We start from the raw sequence: 21,364 nt of genomic DNA, 5'->3' as shown, positions 1-21,364 counted from the left end.
CCAGTCAGTAAGTGTTAGGGAATTCCTACATTTTACCAGGTACCATGCCAGGCACTGAAGATGTGGTGAATAAGATGAGATGCTACCGTGTCCCTCACAGAGCTTACAGTTCAGTGGTAAAGACGTACATCAAACACATAATCATGTAAATAACTTGGTAATCTCATTTATAATAAGTGTTAATGAAGAAAGAATACAGGAAAGATTCAGAACGCTATGAGGGTGTATAGAGAGAGATCTAAATTAGATCAGAGAATCTGAAAGGACTCCTTGGAGAAGTAACATTTAAGCTGAGACCTAGACAGTAATGAAAATAGACTGTCAAATCCTTATTCATTGAGCTCTCCTTTGTTATATTTATCCAGACCACCCCCTTTCTGTAAGATATTTTTATTTAGATATAGTTTATATGTTCTTTTATAGTTATTTAAGCCTTAAGTCCTCAAACTCTAATCTGCTTTTGTCCTGTAAAAAAATTTTTTAACCTTTTTTTTTTTTGAGGAAGATTAGCCCTGAGCTAAGTAATGCCAATCCTCCTCCTTTTGCTGAGGAAGCCTGGCCCTGAGCTAACATCTGTGCCCATCTTCCTCTACTTTATATGTGGGACGCCTGCCACAACATGGCGTGCCAAGCGGTGCCATGTCCACACCTAGGATCCGAACCAGCAAACCCTGGGCTGCCGAGAAGTGGAATGTGCGAACTTAACTGCTGGGCCACCGGCCCGGCCCCCATGTCCTGTAAAACATTTTGTCCTTAGCTAATCTCATCCATTATGCCTTGGTTTTGTCTGTTTAACCAAGAGGATAATTTATTTCCAAATGGCAGTCGAGGGGTACCTCACAGATGTCTACCAGTTACCAAGTCTACACTGGAGTTGGTGTGTGCACAGTGGATAATGAATAACATGGATCAAGATGCTTTCCAACATACCAAATTATCAGATTATTCCTACCTGGAGCTTCTGCATTTATGCTTTAAGAGTTAATTAACTTATGATAGTTCCCAAGTCTACATTTATCATCTTTATTTTCCATAACAGCTGTGAAAATAGTGGATCTTTTGAATTGTATTGGACTAACAGGCATACTCTTGTTTTAGAAATGTTGGAAGGAGTTGCTTAGTCAGTGAACATCCTTCATGTACACTGCATGGTAGAAACATTTGTATTTATCTGATTGCAAAAATAGATGTCACATAGGTTTGAAACTGGGATAATTGGGGATTGGTGTGCCTGGAAAATTGATCTTAGATTCAGTCACAGAAAACACTGAGGAATGTGCTAAGCTATTACAGTTACTTGCACTCGGTGAGCAGGCACACGCATACCTTCCTAGTCTCACCTGGAGAGGGTTAAAAACTAGTGGTTCCCAAAATAAGTGTGCATCATCATCATCTGGAGGGTTTGATAAACCTTTTGGGCCCTGTTCCCAAAGTTTCTGATTGGATAGGTCTAGGGTGGGCCTAAAAGTGTGAATGTTTAACAAGTTCCTAGATGTTGCTGATGCTTCTGGTCTGGGGATTACACTTTAGTTACCGCTGGTATGAACAACCCCAGGAGAATGACAGTTAAAGCATCTGATGGGATCTGACCAAGTATTATCATTGGCAGCTGGGTCCCTTCCTAGGAACTTGAAGGCCAGGAAATTTGCCCCTGTACGGCCGGCACACTCATCTCCTGCTCTCATTATATGTTAAAAACTGTGTTCCTTAATTACATGAAAGCAACTTGTGTTCTTTTTGTTAGCATCTTTCAGTCAGTCTCATTGCCAGCAGCCTTGTGACAACCATGTGGTGATAATTATAACAAATGATAACTTCTGTTTTATGTTTCAGGGTGATTACAATTCAGAAATTCATGTGATCACAAGAGAAAGAGATGAACTTCAGCGTATGCTGGAAAGATTTGAAAAATATATGGAGGATATACAATCCAATGTTAAATTATTGACAGCAGAAAGAGATAAACTAAGTGTCTTATATAAAGAGGTAAGAAATAGATTATAATTGAGCCAACAGATTATATAGAACCAGTAAATTATAATGGAGCCAGTATATATCCTTTACACTGCTGTAATTTATGGACCTTGTGATACTCCTTTATAATTAGAATTATAAGTAGTAGTTTCTACTATCATCCTGTTCCCGAAGCAGAGATTTCTATTATTTTTTCATATTTCTTCTTCCTCTTTTCTAGCCTGTCTATGTGTCAGATCAGTTAGAGATTATCTCCTACTTCTAAAACACTTGGAACAGGTCTTAGCCTGACTCTGAGCTGAGTTTATCCTTGGGATTCAGACATGTTGGGATATGTCTGTCAGATGGCGGGTAGCACCCACTATTTGGATATATTGGATTTTAAGGACTTAGCTCCCAGGGAGAAAACTCTAGGGAAGAGGGAATCAATACAGCTGGGCCCAGTTACACAGCCTCAGTTGTCAGAGGGCAAGGTGAATGAGCAAAGCATGATGTCTGTGACCTAAATTTGTTCCATACCAATCTCCCATGAAATCCTACTGCTACTTTGAGAGGGAGAGAAGGACGTGCAAGCTAAAAGGTCAAGTTGAAAAAGCTGTTTTCACTTTTAGAGCTTTTTTGGGATTCTGCAGTACAAATTGATCCACTTCTGGTCTTTCCCCACTGTTGGCTTAGATTTCAGCTTTCTTGGGTCTGGTTAGTTCATTACTAGTTGTCCATCTGCTATCTGATTTCCAAAATTTTGTGACTGGCACTTCCCCCATGTTCTTGTCTTTTTGGGTTTTTTATTATTATTATTTTAATCCTTTTAGTTTCATTTTGTGGGTATTTGGGAAGACAGCAAAGGTAACATGGGTTTAGTTTGCCTTTTTTTTTTAACTGCGAGCATATCCAAAGTGTTTTTTATTTATATCTTTTAATTCTTTAAGGCTCAGGAAGAATTATCTGCTCTAAGACAAAAATCTACCCAAACCACAGTCCCCCATAATATTGTTAGTCTCATGGAAAAGGAAAAAGAACTTGCACTATCTGACTTAAGAAGGATTACGGCAGAAAAGGAAGCTTTAAAAGAAAAGTTAAAAGTGAGTAACAAGATTGACTTATTTTTGAAAGGTAATTATTGAGAAAAAGGGAAATCTTTACATGTATTTTCCTGTGAAGTGACTATTTAGAATGTACAACTAGATCAGGGGTTGACAAACAACAACACATGAGCCAAATCCAGACTACTGGGTTTTGAATGGCCTGTGTGCTAGGAGTGGTTTTTACATTTTTAAATTGTTAGAAAAAATATCCAAAGAAGAATATTTCGTAACACATGAAAATTATGAAATTCAAATTTTATTATTGGTAAATGTTATTGGAATACTACACTCATTCATTTTTGTATTCTGTGTGGCTTCTTTGTGTGTGTGTGTGTGTGTGTGTGTGTGTGAGAGAGAGAGAGAGAGATAGAGAGGAAGATTGTCCCTGAGCTAATATCTGTGCCAGTCTTCCTCTGTTTTGTATATGGGATGCCTCCACAGCATGGCTTGATGAGTGGTGTGTTGGTCAGTGCCCAGGATCCGAACCTGCAAACCCTGGGCCGCCAAAGAAGAGTTCACGAACTTCACCACTGTGCCACCAGGCTGGCCCTTGTGTGGCTTCTTTTGTGCTGCAATGACAGAGTTGAGTAGTTGCAAGAGACACTGTATTCCCCACAAAGCCTAAAATGTTTATTATCTGGTAGAAAATAACCAGTCTCTAATCTCAATAGGAAATTCCTCGTGTGGAGGGAAATTTATCTTTTTTTTATAAAACAGCCTTATTGAGATATTCACATACCATACAGTTCACCTATTTAAAGCGTACGATTCAGTGGTTTTTAGTATATTCACAGACTTGTTCAACCATCACCACAGTCAATTTTAGAGCATTTTCATTATCTCAAAAAGAAACCCTGTACCCATTAACAGCCACCGTCCATTTCCCTCCAGCCGCCTCAGTTCTAGGCAGCCACTGCTCTACTTTCTGTCTATGGATTTGCCTATTCTGAACATTTCGTATAAATTGAATCATTCACTATGTGGATTTTTGGGTTTTTTGTTTGTTTGTTTGTTTTTGCTGAGGAAGATTCACCCTGAGCTAACACACGTGCCAGTCTTCCTCTATTTTTTAGTATGTGGGCCACCAGCACAGCATTGCCACTAACAGAGCAGTGTAGGTCTGCACACAGGAACCACACCCAAGCCGCCAAAGCAGAGTGTGCTGAATTTAACCACTAGGCCACCAGGACTGACCCAGTATGTGGGTTTTGTATCTGGCGTCTCTCACTTAGTGTAATGTTTTCAAGGTTTGTCCATGTTGTAGTACGTATCAATACTTCAGTCTTTTTTATTGTGGGATGATATTCCATTGTATGGATAGACAACGTTTATTGTTTGGGTAGTTTCCACTTTTTGGCTGTTATGAATGATGGTGATATGAACATTCACGTACAACTTTTTGTGTGGATGTATGTTTTCATTTCTCTTGAGCATATACCTAGGTTCATATGACAACTTTATTTAACCATTTGAGCAACTACCAGGCTGCTTTCCACAGTTGCTGTACCATTTATATTCATACCAACAGTTCCAGTTTCTCCACATCCTCACCAACACTTGTTTTTATCTGTCTTTTTTATTACTGTCATGCTGGTGGGTGTGAAGTAGTATTTATTGTGGTTTTGATTTGCATTTCCCTGCTGGTTAATGATGTTGAGCATCTTTTCATGTGCCTATTTGGCCATTTGTATATCTTCTTTGGAGAAATGTCTATTCAGATCCTTTGCCCATTTTTAAATTGAGTTATTTGTCTCATTATTGCTGAGTTGTAAGAGTATATATTCTTGATACAAGCCCCTGATCAGATATATGATTTGCAAATTCTTTGCCCCATTCTGTGGGTTGTCTTTTCATTTTCTTTATGGTGTCCTTTGAAGCACAAAAGTTTTTAATTTTTGTGAAGTCTGATTTACCTGTTTTTTCTTTTTTTGGTTGTGTTTTTGGTGTCTTATCTAGGGGTGGTATTTTATATTTCCTTTTATAATCTCCAAAAAAATATATGTTAATATATATAAAGCAGTTAACAGTGCTCAGCAAATTATAAGAACTCAATATTGACTATTGTTACTATTATGGAGTCCATAGTTTATTTCCAATAAATGGTATTGAATTAATGCTTATAAATTAGTAGCTAAAATTAGGAATAAGAACACTTAAGCATTATGTGGGTAGTCTTTATGTCATAAATTTTCACTTAAAATTCTACCCCAGCAGAATACCTTTTTTTTTTTTGCAGGAGAAGATTTATCCTTAGCTAACATCTGTTGCCAATCTTCCTCCTTTTTCTCCCACCCCAGCCCCCAAAGCCCCAGTACGTAGTTGTGTATAGTTCTTCTGGTTCTTCTGTGTGAGCTGCCACCACACCGTGGCTACTGACAGACAAGTGGTGTGGTTCTGCGCCCGGGAACTGAACCCAGGCTGCTGAAGCAGAGCGTGCCAAACTTTAACCACTAGGCCACCAGGGCTGGCTCCTAACAGAATACTTTTAATTGGGACCTTTTGGAATACTGCCTTCCAGAAAGTGTTTTCTTATAAAAATAAGTGTTAAAATTACTAAATGGAAAACTTCTGTGCAATATGGCAGCTTTTAGCACAAGATTCATCCTTTTCCATATCTCTTGAAAGGACTGAGGAATGTAAAAATAGGATAAAAAATGCAGTAGTGCTGAAAACTCAGGAAAAGTGACATTCATATTACCAGAATCTTTCTGGATTGTAGGAGCTAGGATTTATGAGTTTACAATAGATTTTTACGTAAAAGCTGAAGTGATCATCTCAATCCTTAAGCCTCCTCCAATAGTTTCCTGTTATTCCACTTTCTACCCGATTGTCAAACCCAGGCGTTGTCACTGACTCCTGTCTCCCTGAAAGCTCGTATCTCTCAATTAATCACCAAGTCCTGTTGATACTACCTCTTGAATAATACTTAACATTTATTAAGCTCTTTCCATGTGGGAGGCTCTGTTCTAAGTGCTTTTTACATGGGCTGTCTCAGTAAATCTTCACAGTTGCCTTTTCGGATAGGTAATGCTTACAGATGTGGTCTCTGAGTTACAGTGAGTTTCAACAGTTTGCTCAAGATCACCTGGCTGTGCTGTCACAGAGAGTCCGGCCCCTGAGCTCATGTTGTTTTCTCTTGAATCTGTCTACTACTTTCCATTCCCCTGCTACCATCCCGTTCTGGCCATTGTTCCCTCTCAGGTGCATTAGTGTATTAGTGGCCCTTCAAGTCTGTAGTTCACACTGAAGTCAGAGCCATCTTTCAAAGATATGAATCCGATCACATCATTTCCTATTTAAAATCTATAGCTGCTTTCAAGGACTTCAGTGATTGTCCCTTGCCTCCTTCAGGGTCTAGTTTCTTTCCCCACACTCATCTCCCCCTGTTCCTCACCCCTCATTTTCTCGTCTCTAGGCTTAATTGACTTTTTCTTGCTCCCAGCTTTCTACACAGGCTATTGAAAAATCCTTCACCCCTTCTCATCCCCCTGCCCAGCTAATTCTCTTCATCCTTTACAGCCAGGTTAAACCTAATGTCCTCAGACAGGAAATGAACCCTAAACTCTAGATTCCCTTTTGATATGGTGCTGTAAAGTTCGTATTCCTAGCAGAGTATTCATGGATTTTATTTTAATATTTTGTTTAAGGTTTGTCTTTTCTGCTAGGCTGTAGTATCTGTAATGTCAGAGACTTTATCCCTTTACACACTACTAACTTCCTAACACCTTCCTTGGTGCTTGGTATATAGCTTGTACTCAATACTGGTTGAAGGATTTAATAAATGAAAACATGCGTACAGTACAGTGACCCTTCGAACCAAATGTATAATCCAGACATCAGATATCTTTATTTATTTCTTTTTAATGAATAACGTAGATGGAAGTATGAATCTTCACTAGAAAAACTCTCAGGGAACATCAACTTTCATCGCTTGTCCTGGACCAGCATCAGCAGGAGTTGGGAAAGATAATATAACCAAAAAATAGCACTGTTATTAAGAGCACTTGTGGCAGTACTGTTGACCAGCCCGTTCTTGAAACTCTGGTCTCGTTTACCGCCCTGTAGTATTGTTTCCTGTGTCTTTCTGATCTCATCCTTTCCCCATTTACACTCTGTCCCTCTCACATCTCTTCTCATGAGGGCATACTCCTGAGCTTGCTTAACCTGCCATTCCCCTTTTATAGTTGTGCTAATGGATTGATCCGTATAAATCTCTATAAATGAATTCATACCAATCTGTGTCTTCTGTTACAGTCACATATGGAGGTAGAGCGTAAAAGATGAGAACCTGTTGTGCTTTTTGTTCCAACCAAAAGCATCATTTTTGTAAAATGTCTAATTTTCTTTCTAAAACATTTCTATGTCATAAAAAGACAAATAGAGTAGTACAGTAGACTTGCATTGGTTACTTTGGTAATTTTGTTTTATTATCTGAAATGAGTGAACATCTTCTATAAAATTCTCTTTCAGAATCTCCAGGAAATGAATCTTTTTGGAGCATCAGAATTAGAGAAAACTATTCAACATTTGACATGTGTTAATCACCAGGTAATTTACCAAATTGGATGTGGGATATAATTTGTTCTATGAATGACTATTTCAATTTTAGTTTTAATCTGCTGTGTTTTTAAAAGTTTGAAATAGTATGCTGGAGAAGCTGTGTGACAGTGGTCAGCAGTGTGTGCTCTGAAGGCTCACTGCTTGGGTTCAGATCCATCTCTGACACCTCTTATCTGTAGGCAAGTTACTTAAACTTTCTATCCCTCAGTGTCTTTATTTATGAAATAGGAATGGCGCTAGCACTTACTTCTTAGGGTTTTTGTGAAGATTAAGTGAGTTAATATGTGTCAAGAACTTAGAAGAGTCGTGACACATTGTAAGTACTCAGTAGGTGTTAGCTGTGGTTATTGTTTTGTTCTTGTTTAAAAATCATGTGATACAGACATAGAATAAAAAATGAAATTCATTTTCATTCCTTATTGCTCTCTGTAGAGATAGGATTTTTTTTTTTTTTTTTGAGGAAGATTGGCCCTGAGCTAACATACACCACCAATCCTCCCCTTTTTGCTGAGGTAGTAGACTGGCCCTGAGCTAACATCCGTCCCCATCTTCCTCTACTTTATATGTGGGATGCCTGCCACAGCATGGCTTGACAAGTGGTGCATATGTCTGCACCTGGGATCTGAACCAGTGAACCCCAGGCCGCTGAAGTGGAACATGTGAATTTAACCACTGCATCACTGGGCCAGCTCCTAGAGATAGGATTTTTAACAAATTGGTATGTGTTCTGACAGTCTTTTTTTTCTCCCTCTGTTTCATTTTGACTAGTTTCCTTTACTGTGTCTTCACTGTTTTATTGTCTACTAATACTGTTATCTGTTTCTATCAACTTTGGGTCAATTGATTTTTTTTTTTCCCTGGGTCATCTTTTCCTACTTTTTTGCATGCCAGGTAACTTTAGATTGGATATCAGACATTGTGAATTTTATCTTCTTGGTTGCTGGATAGCTTGTATTCCTCTAAATACTCCTGAGGTTTGTTTTGGGATACAGTAAAGTCAGGTGGAAGTAGCTTAGTCCTTTTAGTTTGCTTTTAAGTTTCATTAGGTGGGACCAGAGTAGCATTTAGTCTCAGATTAATTTTTTTGTTTCGTTACTGAGGTAAAGCCCTTTTGAGTACTACCTGTTACCCCATGAATTATGAGGTTTTCAAGTGACCTGTGGGAACAGGAACTATTCCTGGCCCTGCATGAGCCCTGAGTAGTGTTCCCTCTAATTCTTTGATGGCGCTTGCCCTGGCCTTGGGCCCCCTGTACAGGTCTCTGGAGCTCTCACTCTGTGCAGCTCTCCTCCAGTGTCTGCCCTGCAGCCTCTAACTGCCTTGGCCTCCCTTGATCTCAGTCCTGTCTCCTGAACTTAGGGGAACCACCAGGCTCCACCTGGGTTCCTTTCTCTGTGCCACAGCCTGGAAACTCCTCAGGCAACCAGCTGGAGCAATCCTAGGGCTCATCTCATTTGTTTCCTGTCTCTCAGGGGTCATTGTTCATCATTGCCTCATGCCCAGTGTCTTGAAACCATTGTTTTGTATGTTTTGTCCCATGTTTTAGTTATTTCAGGTAGAAGGGTCCTGTCACTCCAGCTTGCCCAGAAGCTGAAAGTGAGAATTAGTGAACTGGAAAATATATCTGAAGTACTAGAAGTCATTGGAACAAGACTAGGTGATGGGAAGTATAAAATAATTTAAAGCCTTAGAGAATAAAGTGGGAAGATCTAACATATTTAGTCAAAATTCTAGGAGAATATAATAGAATATGAAGGCAGTATTTGAAGAGATAATGACAATTTTCTAGGTTTATCAAAACACAGGAATCCTCTGATTCAGAATGCAAGGTGAATTTTGGTGGTATGACAAATCCCAAGCAAGATAAATAAGAGGAAAATCCATACCATTTTAATAGTGATAAGTAATACAAGATACCTATGTATAAAATTTACAGGATCTTTATAGAAAATATTATACAACTTTGTTGAAAGACATTAAAGAAGATCTAAATAAGTGGAGAGAGATAGCAGGTTTATAAAAAAGGTGACAGATACCATGTTTATAAAAAGAATGTAAGTTCTCCCCAAATTGAGTTATAGAGTTGATTGTAGTTACAGCTGAAATCCTAAGAAGGTGATTGTGTGTGTGTGTGTGTGTGTGTGAGAGAGAGAGAGAGAAAATTGACAATAGATTTTAACTACATGGCAGCAAGGAATTGAGAATCACAAAGAAATTTTACAGAAGAACAAGATGTGGAACTTGTCCTACCAGATGTGAAGGCTTTGGAATCAGTGATTAAGATAGGGTGGTATGCACAGGGACTAAGAGAGAATGAAAGAGATTAAAACCAGAATTAAGAGAGATGAAACCCAGTAGAGAGCAAACCAGAAACCCACAAATATATGGAAACTTGATAGATAAAGGGCTCAGATCAATGGGGCAAGGAAAGATTGTTCAGTAATTCTTTCTGGGATAATTGGCTATTCATATATATATATATAAAAGAAGAATTGAATCCTACTTCAAATCTACCATACTCTAAAATCAGTTCGAGGTTATTTGCAGCCTTGAATGTTCAAGAAATAACTACAGTTTTTGAAAGAAAATACGGGAGAAAAATTTTTTGATCTTGGAGAAATAATAATAGCAGTCATTTGTATAGCATTTACTATGTGTCAGGTACTTTTCTCACTATTTTATATATATTATTTTAATTCTCACGACAACCGTATGAAGTAAATGCTAGTATTCTCCTCATTTCACAGGTAAGGAAACTAGGGCACAGGGCATGCTTGCCTGAGATCACACAGGGGACTAGCACCAGAGTGTGTGCTCCGAAACAAGACACAAATAAGTTTATTCTTTTAAAGAAAACATGTGTCAGTGGGACCACATTGACAGGAACATCTGTGTTTATCGAATAGCCATAAATTGAAAAGACAAGCCACTAATTGAGAGAACAACTTGCTACACATTTAACCTAAAAAGAAACTTGACAGAAAACGTGAACTGACACTTCGCGGCAGAAGAAATTACAAACTGTTAATAAACATAAGAAGATCTACCTCAGTAATAGGGGAAATGCAAATTAAAACCACAGTAAAAGCATTCCATATCCATCAGGTCATCAGAAATTAACAAGTTATAACAAGTATCACTGGCGAGTATGTGTAGCTTCTGGGAGTGCAAGCTGGTACATTTTTGGAGAATAATTTGGCATTGTCTAGTAAAGGCATACCCTGTGAGCCAGCAATTCCATTTCTACATATGTACCTGGATGGAGGTCAGCAAACCCTGGCCCCGGGACCAAATCTGACCGCCAGTCTGCTTTTACAATGAAGTTTTTGTTGGAACACAGCCATGCTCACTTGTTACGCATTGCCTCTGGCTGTTTTTACGTTACAACAGAGTAGCAGAAACAGACCATAGGGCTCACAAAACCTAAAATATTTGTGCAGTGGCAGAAAATGAAAAACAGTCTGGATGTCAGTTGTGAGGAAGATAGATAGATGGTGGTAATTCATACGATGGAGTGTTATAGAGCAGCGAAAATGAAGAATAGCTGCAAACATCAGCATGCGTGAATCTTACAAATGTCACGTCGAAGAAAACATGCAGTGTGAGTCCACTTGTGTAGAGTTCAGAAACATGCAAACCGGAACGGTGTATTGTTTAGGGAGTGGGACAAATGTGGTACACGAAGGAAGGAAGAAGTGAGAAGTGCAGGATTCAGGCTAGTGCTTACCGTGGGCAGGGTTGGAGGATGTGATTGGAGATTGCCCACGAGTAGTTTCAAAGGTTCACGTACTACTTTTTTAAGCCAAGTGGTGGATGCACAAATGTTCATTTTTAAAATTCTTTATACTGTACATGTACTGGTGTTTGTATAAGATGTATCTAAGGAATTCTGAAAGGTTTTTAAAACCAGTTTCCTTTCCCACCTCACTATCTCCAGAACTACTACCCACAACTCTCAACCCTTTGTCCTGGTGTGTGCTCCCTGTTTCTAAATAATGTGCTTATGCTGCTTCGTCTTACTTTGTTGATTTAAGATTACTTAGTGAATTTCTCCTATGGTAGATGACACCTTAGCACTCCTCCTTCTTCTTCCCCCGTTACCTCAACATGGTTTTATTACGTATTTTGCTTGCTTTAGCAGTTATTGTTTATAGTATCATGACTTCTAGTGGTTTGTGGCTCAGCCAAGTGGGACAGTACTACTCTTGCCTTTTTTCTTGTAGATTTTTTTCCTGGAGTTAATAATTGCCTTTGTTTTGTTTTATTTCATTTTTTATTACTTTTTTGTTTTTCATTGAACACTTTGCTCAATTTTTTGTCAAGAACTCCAACATCTCTGCCACATGTCTTTTAATATTTTTGAGTATTCAAACCTATCTGTTCTGTTTTTCGCTCCCTGAAGACCCCCTTTCTTGGGCTTTCTGTCATCTTGTTCCATTGCGGACTGTCTCTCTCCATAGCTGTCCTCATAAGACTTTCCCCTCCCCCCTCTTCTGTGTTGAATCTCATGTTTTCTTCTTTCTGGCTCTGTTCCTTCTTTCTGGTGTAGCACCTTCTCCAGCAATTTCATGAAAAAGAATTTGTGGGAGGAAATGTTTTCTGGTACTCTACTTGTCTAAAAATGTCTATATACAGCTTTTATACTTGATTTATGATTTCGCTTAGGTATATGGAAATCTAGATTGGATAATTATTTTCACTAAATAATTTGAATACTGTCCTCCACTGTCTTTTAACTTTGAGATGTTTGATGCTATTCTGTTCCCTCGTCCTTTGTGCATGACATGTTTTTATTTCTGAAAAGCTTTGGGATTTTCTCTTTATCTCTTATTTTCAGTTTCTTGAATATTTACTATACTCTTGTATTTTTTCTATCTGGAACTTTTAGTAGTTGGTTTTAGACCTCCTGAGGTGATCTGAGGTTGTTAGTCTTTCTCCCTTATTTTGTCTTTGACTTTTCACTCTACTTTCTGGGAGATTTCTTCCTTTATCTTTGAACCCTTCTATTGATTTTGTTTGTTTGTTTGTTTTAGTTTTAGTTATATCTTTGATTTCCAAGAAAACTTTCTAGAAAGAGGTGGGAAATATCTGGGGTGTTGTGAGGGTTTCAGTATATAGACTTTCAGCCAATCTCCTTGTTGAATTCTGCTCCTGACCCCCCCACCACCACTTGGTACCTCCATGTGTTGAGCTTCTTCAGGGTAAATTAGCTGGCTTCTCATTGCTATTCCCTGTTGTAGTCACTTTACACCAGTGGTTCTCAACCATGGGCATTTCTGCCTCCTAGGAGATGTTTGGCAGTATCTAGAGAATTTTTCATTGTCACAAGTAGGAGAAAGGTGCTTCTCATATCTAGAAGGTAGAGGCCAGGGATGCTGCTAAACATCTTGCAATGCACAATGCACAGGACAGCCCCCAGTAAAGAATTATCTTGCCTCAAATGTCAGTAGTTCCTAGGTTCAGAAACTCTACTTTAGATTGTATTTTTCTTCTACTCTGAGTCACTTTTCCATCTTCTCTTTATCTTCTACAAATTATTGAAGTCACTTGTCCACACTTGTTTTCTTTCTTGTTCTCTATGTCCTGATGAGTGTATATATTACGTTTGTATTCCTTTACTGTCATTTTAGCACTGTTTCCAGAGGGAGGGAAAATAAAATGAGTGTGGTCAGTCTACAGTTTTAACTGGAAGACTTACGTTTGTCACTAGTATTTCTTTGTTTTGCATTTTCTATATAGATCATTATTCCATCTAGAATTTATTTTTGTATATAAATAAAATAGAAATCTAGCTATTTTTTTTCTTCAATGAGTGGCTGTCTCAACTTTTTTTTTTTTTTTTTTTGGTGAGGAAGATGGGCGCTGAGCTAACATCTGTTGCCAGTCTTCCTCTTTTTGCTTGAGAAAGATTGTCCTTGAGCTAACATGTGTGCCAATCTTCCTCTATGTTTTGTATGTGGGATGCTGCCACAGCATGGCTTGACAAGCAGTGTGTAGGTCCATGCCTGGGATCTGAACCCGCAAACTCTGGGCTGCCAAAGCGGAGTGCACAAACGTAGCCACTACACCACCAGGCTGGCCCCCCAACTCTATTTCTGAAAAGATCATTTTTTTCCCACTTCCCTAAAATGCTACCTTTTCTAAATTTACATCTGTGTGCATGTATTTGCTTGTCCATTTCTCTGTGAAATCCACACTTTTAATTACAGTAGCTTTCTAATTTATTTTGATATAAGACAAGTCTACCTGCATTCTTTTGCCCCCCAAATTTTTCCTGTTTTTTTCTTACCTTTCTTTTTTCCTAAATGAATTTTAGAATGAAATCTAAGCCACCCCTTTTATTTAAAAAAGATTCTGTTAAGATTTTTGTTGCAATTTCATTGAATTTACAACTATTTCAGGAAATTTTAATACATTTCCAATATTGTGTTCCCATTCAGAAACATGGTGTGTCTTTACATTGTCAGATAATGTTTTATGCCCTTCAGTAAATTTTTAGTTTATAAGTCTTGCCCATTTTGTGTTTGAGTTATAGTATTTTCTGCTCTGATTTTTCTTCACTTCAGTCCTATCTACTTAACTGTTTTTTAGAAATTCCTCAAAATTTTTACCCTGCTAATGATTTCCCTTTCTGTTTGCATTGCTATTATAGATATATTCTTTTCTTCCTTCCTTCCTTTCCTTCTTTTTCTGTGTATCTTTTCTTTTATTTCCATGATAATGAGGAGGAGAGATAAATGTAAATAAATGTTTGTGCCCATTGTGACATCTAAAACCCAAAGTGTACATGTGGCTTTTAAAGTATTTTAAGTAAATCTAATTTATTTCCTTAGTTTTCTTCCAGAAATATTATTAAAGAGTGCTTAAGGAAAACAAAATTGACATATATACCTATTAATTTTTTAAATTTAAATTATAGCTTGAAAGTGAAAAATGTGAATTAAAGTCTAAAATGTTAATAATGAAAGAAACAATAGAATCATTAGAGAACAATGCACTACTCCAAGCTCAAAAACTTAGCCATGTGGCTGGTGACTCATCTCATCAGAAAACAGAGATGAACTCACTTAGGTAAGTTTATTGACAGTTTTGTTATTTCACTCCTGGGAATGAGTTTGTGGCTGTGTAAGGTTCATAACAGTGGCGGTTTGGACTAGGCCTTTGAGTGGTAATTCCCAAAGTTGGCCTTGCAGCAGAGTCACCTGGGGAACTTTTGAAAAGTATGGATTTAGGGGCTAGTCTCTGGAGGTTCTTGTTCACGGAGTGAATCTGGGTAGGTTTTGAGTATCTGTTTTTTAAGACTTTCACAGATTGATATGATTGCAGGCCATTTTTTATACCTACCACCTTCAGAAATTTCACCAACACTTACTTAGATCATTTGTACTCCATAGTGTAGGATTGCCGAAAGCTACAGAATTTTTTGCTACATATGTCATTGCCCTTCTCTTTCCTTTTTCAAAGAAATGTAAAATCAGAATATTCATATACAGAGTCTAAGAAGGTGATGTGTCTGAAAAATGGTAAGAAGGTCAGTGTAGAAATAAGCTGCATCTCCAGGTTGCGGTGAGTCAGGTTGTGAAGCTCTTGGTATGACAACTGAGTATGTTTGCATTTTACCTTATGAACATGGAGAACAGACAGAAATTTTTAACCAAAAGGGTGACATGAGCAGCATGTCTTGTAGGAAGTGAACTCTGCCAGAAATAAGGAAGATAGACTTGGAGTCTTGAGAGACTGATGGCAAACAGGGGGGACCATGTGTCTGGACTGAAACAGTGGCAATGAACTTGGAGAACAGAGGCCACATTTAGGAAAAATTTCTTCCATAAAATCAAAAGGATTAGGTGACTTACATGGAAATGAGAGAAATACAGTAATGCAGAACGTTTACCTTAGGAGAGTGGGTTGTTGGCTAGACATTGGTCAATTTAGAATACAGACTCTAGGAAACAAAAAGTCAACAAAGTTAGGTGTTTTCTGGACTAGGAAGCTGCAATAAATAAAAAGATACTGAAGGTCAGAAGAAGGGGATCACTCTTAAGAATCAGAGGAGGGGCCGGCCCCCTGGCTGAGTGGTTACGTTTGCGCACTCCGTTGTGGCGGCCCAGGGTTTCGCTGGTTCGGATCCTGGATGCAGACATGGCACTGCTTGTCGGGCCACATTGAGGCGGCATCCCACATACCACAACTAGAGGGACCTGCAACTAAGACATACAACTATGTACCGGGGGGATTTGGGGAGATAAAGCAGAAAAAAAAGATTGACAACAGTTGTTAGCTCAGGTACCAATCTTAAAAAAAAAAAAAAGAGGAGGATTGGTGGCAGATGTTAGCTCAGGGCTAATCTTCCTCAAAAAAAAAGTGAAAAGAAGAAAAAAAGAATCAGAGGAAATATTTCTCCTAAATTACTTTTGCAGTAAAATCAAGAAAAGATTTTCAGATGTCAACAGGACACTGCATATGTGAAACTAAATCAGTCATGAAGTAGTAACAACTTGTGATCAAAAAGGATTATAGCGATGATGATTAGAAATAAGATTGAGAAATTAAAACTGAAAGCGTTAGTGAACAGTAGAATGGATATTTCAGAAAACTGAGTCTGAAATAGAGAACAAACTCAAGAAATTCACCTAGAATTCAGAACTCAGAATGGTGAAAAGAAATAATGAGAGAAAACACACAGATCTAATATACACAAAATTGTGAAAATACATAGTAAAATAAATGGCAGAATTGAAAATCAAAGGAATAATTAGGAGAAGAAAGGTCTCAGACAGCGTTCGTAAGGAGTCCCTGATTATCAAACAAACAATGAAATAAGACCAAGAGCTAAATGTGTCCATTTAGTTAAGGAATACTGTATTAATTAGGGACTCATACAGGGCATCTCCAATTTTTGCTCTTTTGCTGCTCTGCCTACAAGTCTTGATAAGTTAGTCTTTAGGAAGAACTAAGATGGAAGCTGCTTTTTTCCCTATTTTTTTTTTTTTTTTTTGCAAGTACTGTGTACATCCTAGGAAAGAAACCAGCCTCTCTTCTAGTTCATGTCTATATGCTCCAGTGTATGGATACCATGGTATGTTGCTGTCAGCCAGAAATAGTCACCCATTATTAGTCTGCCCTTTTCCTTTTGTGTCCCGCTGACTGGATCTGGCATTTAATCCATTTTGCTTTTTCCTTCAGACTATAGCCACAACTCCCCTTTCCTTTCCTCGCAGGAGGCCCTTTCCAGTCTTAGAAGGCAGAGCTTTCAGTGCCCTCTCTCGGTCACCTGGCCTACAGCCCCTTTGGCGTTTTCTTTGTTGTTATACTCATACCCTTTTCTCTTGTGAGCTCAATCTGCTACTTCCCTCACCTAGGAGTGATTCAGTCACTATGTTATAGGAAGGGATTGTGAGAATTTTTTCTCTACCTTGTATAACCTGGAGAAATTGTATGATTCCATAGCTTTGTTTAGCTCTGACAGAAAAATCTGACTTATCTTGTCTGAGGAAGGTGTATCAGTCACATTCTCCATCTCGGTATACGTTTTTAGAACCGTGAGTTCAAACCTTCAGGTCCAAACCCAAAGCTGAACCCAGTACAAACCATAATACCAAGCTCCCTGTGGCAATAGCAGTGCTATCTAAACTGTGTGCCACTTTCTATATGGTTAATAGAGATCTTGTTACCCCTTTAATCACATGAAGTTCTCTTTCCCTTGACATGAGGACATTTAAGAAGCTGACAGACAGATGAAGCATATGTTCCTTTCCATCTACCTGGTGGACCCATCTTCTCTTTCCCTTCCTGAGTTGGGCATTTTTCATCAAATTTCAGTGCCACCAAACAGTCTTTTCTTTATCAGCTAGTCTCTAATTATCCAAATAGAGGCTCTTTGGTCTGATTTCTTGGTGCGGCACCAGAGGACCTAATACAAAATCTTACTTTATAACCATGTGTAAAGTTAAATAAATGACTGTTGTTTTTCTTGAATTTTAGCATTTAATGAGATCTGGCGTTTTATGCCCCAAATCAAAACTCCATAATGCTATAAAGCAATTTTGCTCTACCCTGGAACGATGGTCCATTCGTCCCTCAGAGCATTGCTGGCCAGCTTCTAGAGCCGGGGTCGGTCATCTTTTTCTGTAAAGGGACAGAGAGTCAATATTTTAGACTGAGGGGCATACAGTTTCTGTTGCACCTACTCAACCCCATCTTTGTAGCACAAAAGCAGCAGTAGACAACATGTAAATGAAGGAGTATAGTTGTGGTCAATACAACTTTATGCATACTGAGATTTGAACTTCATATAATTTTCAAATGTCACAAAATATTAATCTTTTGAATTTCTTTTTAATCATTTAAACATGTAAAATGTGCCAGCCCGGTGGCACAGCGATAAAGTGCGCACTTTGCACTTTGGCGGCCCAGGGTTCGCCGGTTCGGATCCCGGGTGTGGACATGGCACCACTTGGCAAGCCATGCTGTGGTAGGCGTCCCACATATAATGTAGAGGAAGATGGGCACGGATGTTAGCTCAGAGCTAATCTTCCTCAAAAAAACAAAACATGTAAAACAATTCTTAGCTCTTAGATCTTACAGAAACAGGTAGCAGGCCATAGTTTGCCAACCCCCGTTCGAGCATAGTTTCCAGCCCAGTTAGACAACTAACTTTTCTCAACCACATAGTAAACAGCCATTATCCTCACAACCACTAGCTGTAAGGCTCTAAACGCTTAGATTCCTGCAGCTGCTAATACCCTCAGACTGTTTTCAGTTCACCTTGAGTTATTTGAATATCTTCTTGAAAACTAAAGGGTTATAACTTATCCAGGATCAAATAAATGCGTTAGCAGATTTTCCTGGAAAGGGCCCATAAACTCTAATTAGAGTTATTATGGCAATAGATATCAATTGTTACAGTAAGATTTGTCTAAGTGTATTCAGAAAACGAAATATAACTGGTCTCCTTTGAGAAGCATTTATTTGTTAAGGGGATTGAGATCCATTTTGGATAAGGAGGCTCCTAGATTCCTTAGGATGCCTAAGAACTATCTTCTGGGCATACCTAACATTTTTCTACCAAGACAGGAAGAGGAGCTAGGGCCCTGAGTGAGGACAGCTCAGCTCATGGAGCTGGCCTTGAAAGGGCCAAGGGAACTAGGACCACCAGATACAAATTATCATCCATTTGCAGAAGGGTAAAAGAAAAGCCAATCCTGATCCTTCTTCCCTGTCTGGCTCACCAACAGATGATGCTTAGTAGTAGCCATTCTCAGTTAGTGATGGGCCATAACCATCAACTCCTGGAAACATCTAAAATGAAACAGAGATACCATATCAGCCTCTCTTTCCTCTAACAGGCCATTAAAATTTCAAACCTACTCCTCTTAAATGAAGCTTCAGCTTCGTTTTAGAACTTGAACACTTCTTATGAGTAAAGGACCCTTTGAGATGCTGTCTTTTTAAGCATATACTCAATCATGAAGGAAAGTAATTACTTTTGCCCCCTAAAACGAAAGCATGCATACCTGCATGTAATGTAATGTAACAGGAATTTGAGGCTCAGAGAGATGGTCCTATCCAGTCACATGGCTACTAAGTAGAGAGCTAGGACTTTGATTCTAAAGTTAAGTTTATTGCTTCACTTTGATGGAAAGTCATCACTTCTCTTTTCTATTTTTATGGCACTTTTGAAACTACAAAATTGGTCCATTTTTTCCTTAACAACTTAGTTCTCAAGACTTCCTTTTCAAACACCATGACAAATAATATGGTAGTCACTCAATTATTCTTCTCTGTGAACTGTATGCTTCAGTTCTTTCATTAAGAAGACTTTGTCTTAGGAGCAATACTTCTGTCAGAAAAGTTATATCCAAGGTCTGATATAGAATCTCTGTTGTCCCCTTCCTTGTCTGCACCAGATTATGAAAAGGTAAAGCTATTCTTAGGACTCATCGATGTCCTCGTGTATATGTACAATCAATCAAGATGGTATCCTGCCTTCCTTTCTCAATCCTGCTTTCATTAGGAATTAACCCTAGTTGTGAACTTACATGTAAGGAGATCTTTACATTTCTACTTAGGATTTCAGGCACTGCCAACTACTCAGTGTCCTTCATTAGGGACTCTGTGGGCCGTTCCATTTTTTAAAGGACTCTATAGCTTACTGGCGGACATTTCCCTTCCACGTAGAGGGATGTTGGTCTCCCTGAATTCTTCATGGAAGGCAATGTGATGTAGTAGAAAAACATTGATACCAGGTCAGACTAGCTTGGATTTGCATGTTTTCTTTGCCTTAATAGCATTGTCACCTGGGACAGGTTATTAGTTATTTATTTCTGTAAAATTGGGATAACAGTTCTAATTGTGGAACTGTTCTAGGAATAAATGAGCTAATGTTTATAAAGAATCAATACAATGAATGTTAGCTTTCTTCTTTCTCTACTCCCTGTAGTTAATCCCTCAGAACAATAGCTGTAGCTTTTAGGAACACCTTGAATACAGTGAAGTCCCCTAGACCTCACAGTAATTTTATGAAATAAAATGCTTGAACGTAGAGTCTTTCTTACTTGGTTGTGTTTGGTTGTGAAAGTCTAAAGAAGTCGGTCTCAACTTGACTTTCCTCCCTACCTCTGGGTCATCACTCACTTGCTATTAGAGCAGTCAGGGTAACGTCTTTTGTCTTTGAGTTGTTACGGGCTGTCAGGTTGGCTCCGACTCCTGACAGGCCACACTGTTCTGTCCTCAACAGTCCTCCTCAGCTCCTGTAGACTCAGCCTAAGGCTCTTTTATGGAGTCCGTCCATGTCATATTTGGTCTTCCTCTTTTCCTGCTGCCTTCTACTTTCTGAGCATTATCGTCTTTACCAAAGAATCCTGCTTTCTCCTGATGTGCCCAAGGTAGGAGAGCCTCAGTTTTATCATTTTTTCCTCCAGCGATAGTTCAGGCTTAATTTGCTCTAGTGCCCCCTTGTTTGTCTTTCTGGCAGCCCAGGGTACCTGTAGAGCTCTCCTCCAACACCCTATTTCAGGTGAGTCAGCTTTTTTCCTGTCAGCCTTCTTCATGTCCAGCTTTCGCACCTGTACATATAATGGGGAATACGAGGGTGTGGATGTTGTTGGCCTTAGTCTTTAATGACACTTCCTCACACTTGGTGATCTTTCCTAATTCTTTCATTGCTGTCCTCCCAAGTCTCAGTCTTCTCTTGGTTTCTTGGCTGCGGTCTCCATTTAAACTGATGACTAAACCAAGATAAACAAAATCTTTAATAATTTCAGTGTCTCCATTGTCCACATTAAAGTTGTGTAGTTCTTCTGTAGCAGTGATTTTGTCTTGATGTTCAAATGCAGTCCTGCTTTGGTACTTTCTTCTTTTACTTTCATCAGAAGTTATTTCAAATCATTGCTGCCATCTGCCAGTAAGATGGTGTCATCTGCATATCTTAGATTGTTGATATTTCTACCAATTTTCACTCTGTCTTCATCTGAGTCTAGCTCACTTTTTCATATGACATGTTCTGTATACAGATTAAACAGATAGGAGATAAAATGCACCCTTGTCTGACACCTTTGCCTAGAGGAAGCCATCTGTCTCTCCATATTCTATCCTGACAGTGGCTTCTTGCCCACAATACAGGTTACCCATCAGGACAGTCAAGTGCTGAGGCGCGCCTGTTTCCTTCAGAGCAGCCCACAGCTTTTCATGATCCACGCAGTCAAAGGCTTTACTCTAGTCTATAAAACAGACTAACCTCCTTC

At 38.8% G+C, this 21,364-nt stretch overlaps 1 protein-coding gene across 4 annotated transcripts in view; it reads left to right on the top strand.

Moving 5' to 3' along the window:
- Positions 1-21,364, top strand: part of CEP135 (centrosomal protein 135) — a 69,650-nt gene that overhangs the window by 28,088 nt on the left and 20,198 nt on the right. For all 4 annotated transcript variants that reach the window (XM_046657273.1, XM_046657275.1, XM_046657276.1 and 1 more), the window contains exons 12-15: positions 1,834-1,986; positions 2,904-3,056; positions 7,530-7,607; positions 14,539-14,690. In XM_046657273.1, the coding sequence (XP_046513229.1) occupies positions 1,834-1,986; positions 2,904-3,056; positions 7,530-7,607; positions 14,539-14,690 (536 nt within the window). The remainder of the gene's footprint in view (positions 1-1,833; positions 1,987-2,903; positions 3,057-7,529; positions 7,608-14,538; positions 14,691-21,364) is intronic.

The sequence above is a fragment of the Equus quagga genome, chromosome 3 (assembly GCF_021613505.1).
Source record: "Equus quagga isolate Etosha38 chromosome 3, UCLA_HA_Equagga_1.0, whole genome shotgun sequence".
Lineage (NCBI taxonomy): Eukaryota > Metazoa > Chordata > Mammalia > Perissodactyla > Equidae > Equus > Equus quagga.
The sequence above is the reverse complement of the archived record's forward strand: the minus strand, read 5'-3'. Positions and strand labels throughout refer to the sequence as shown.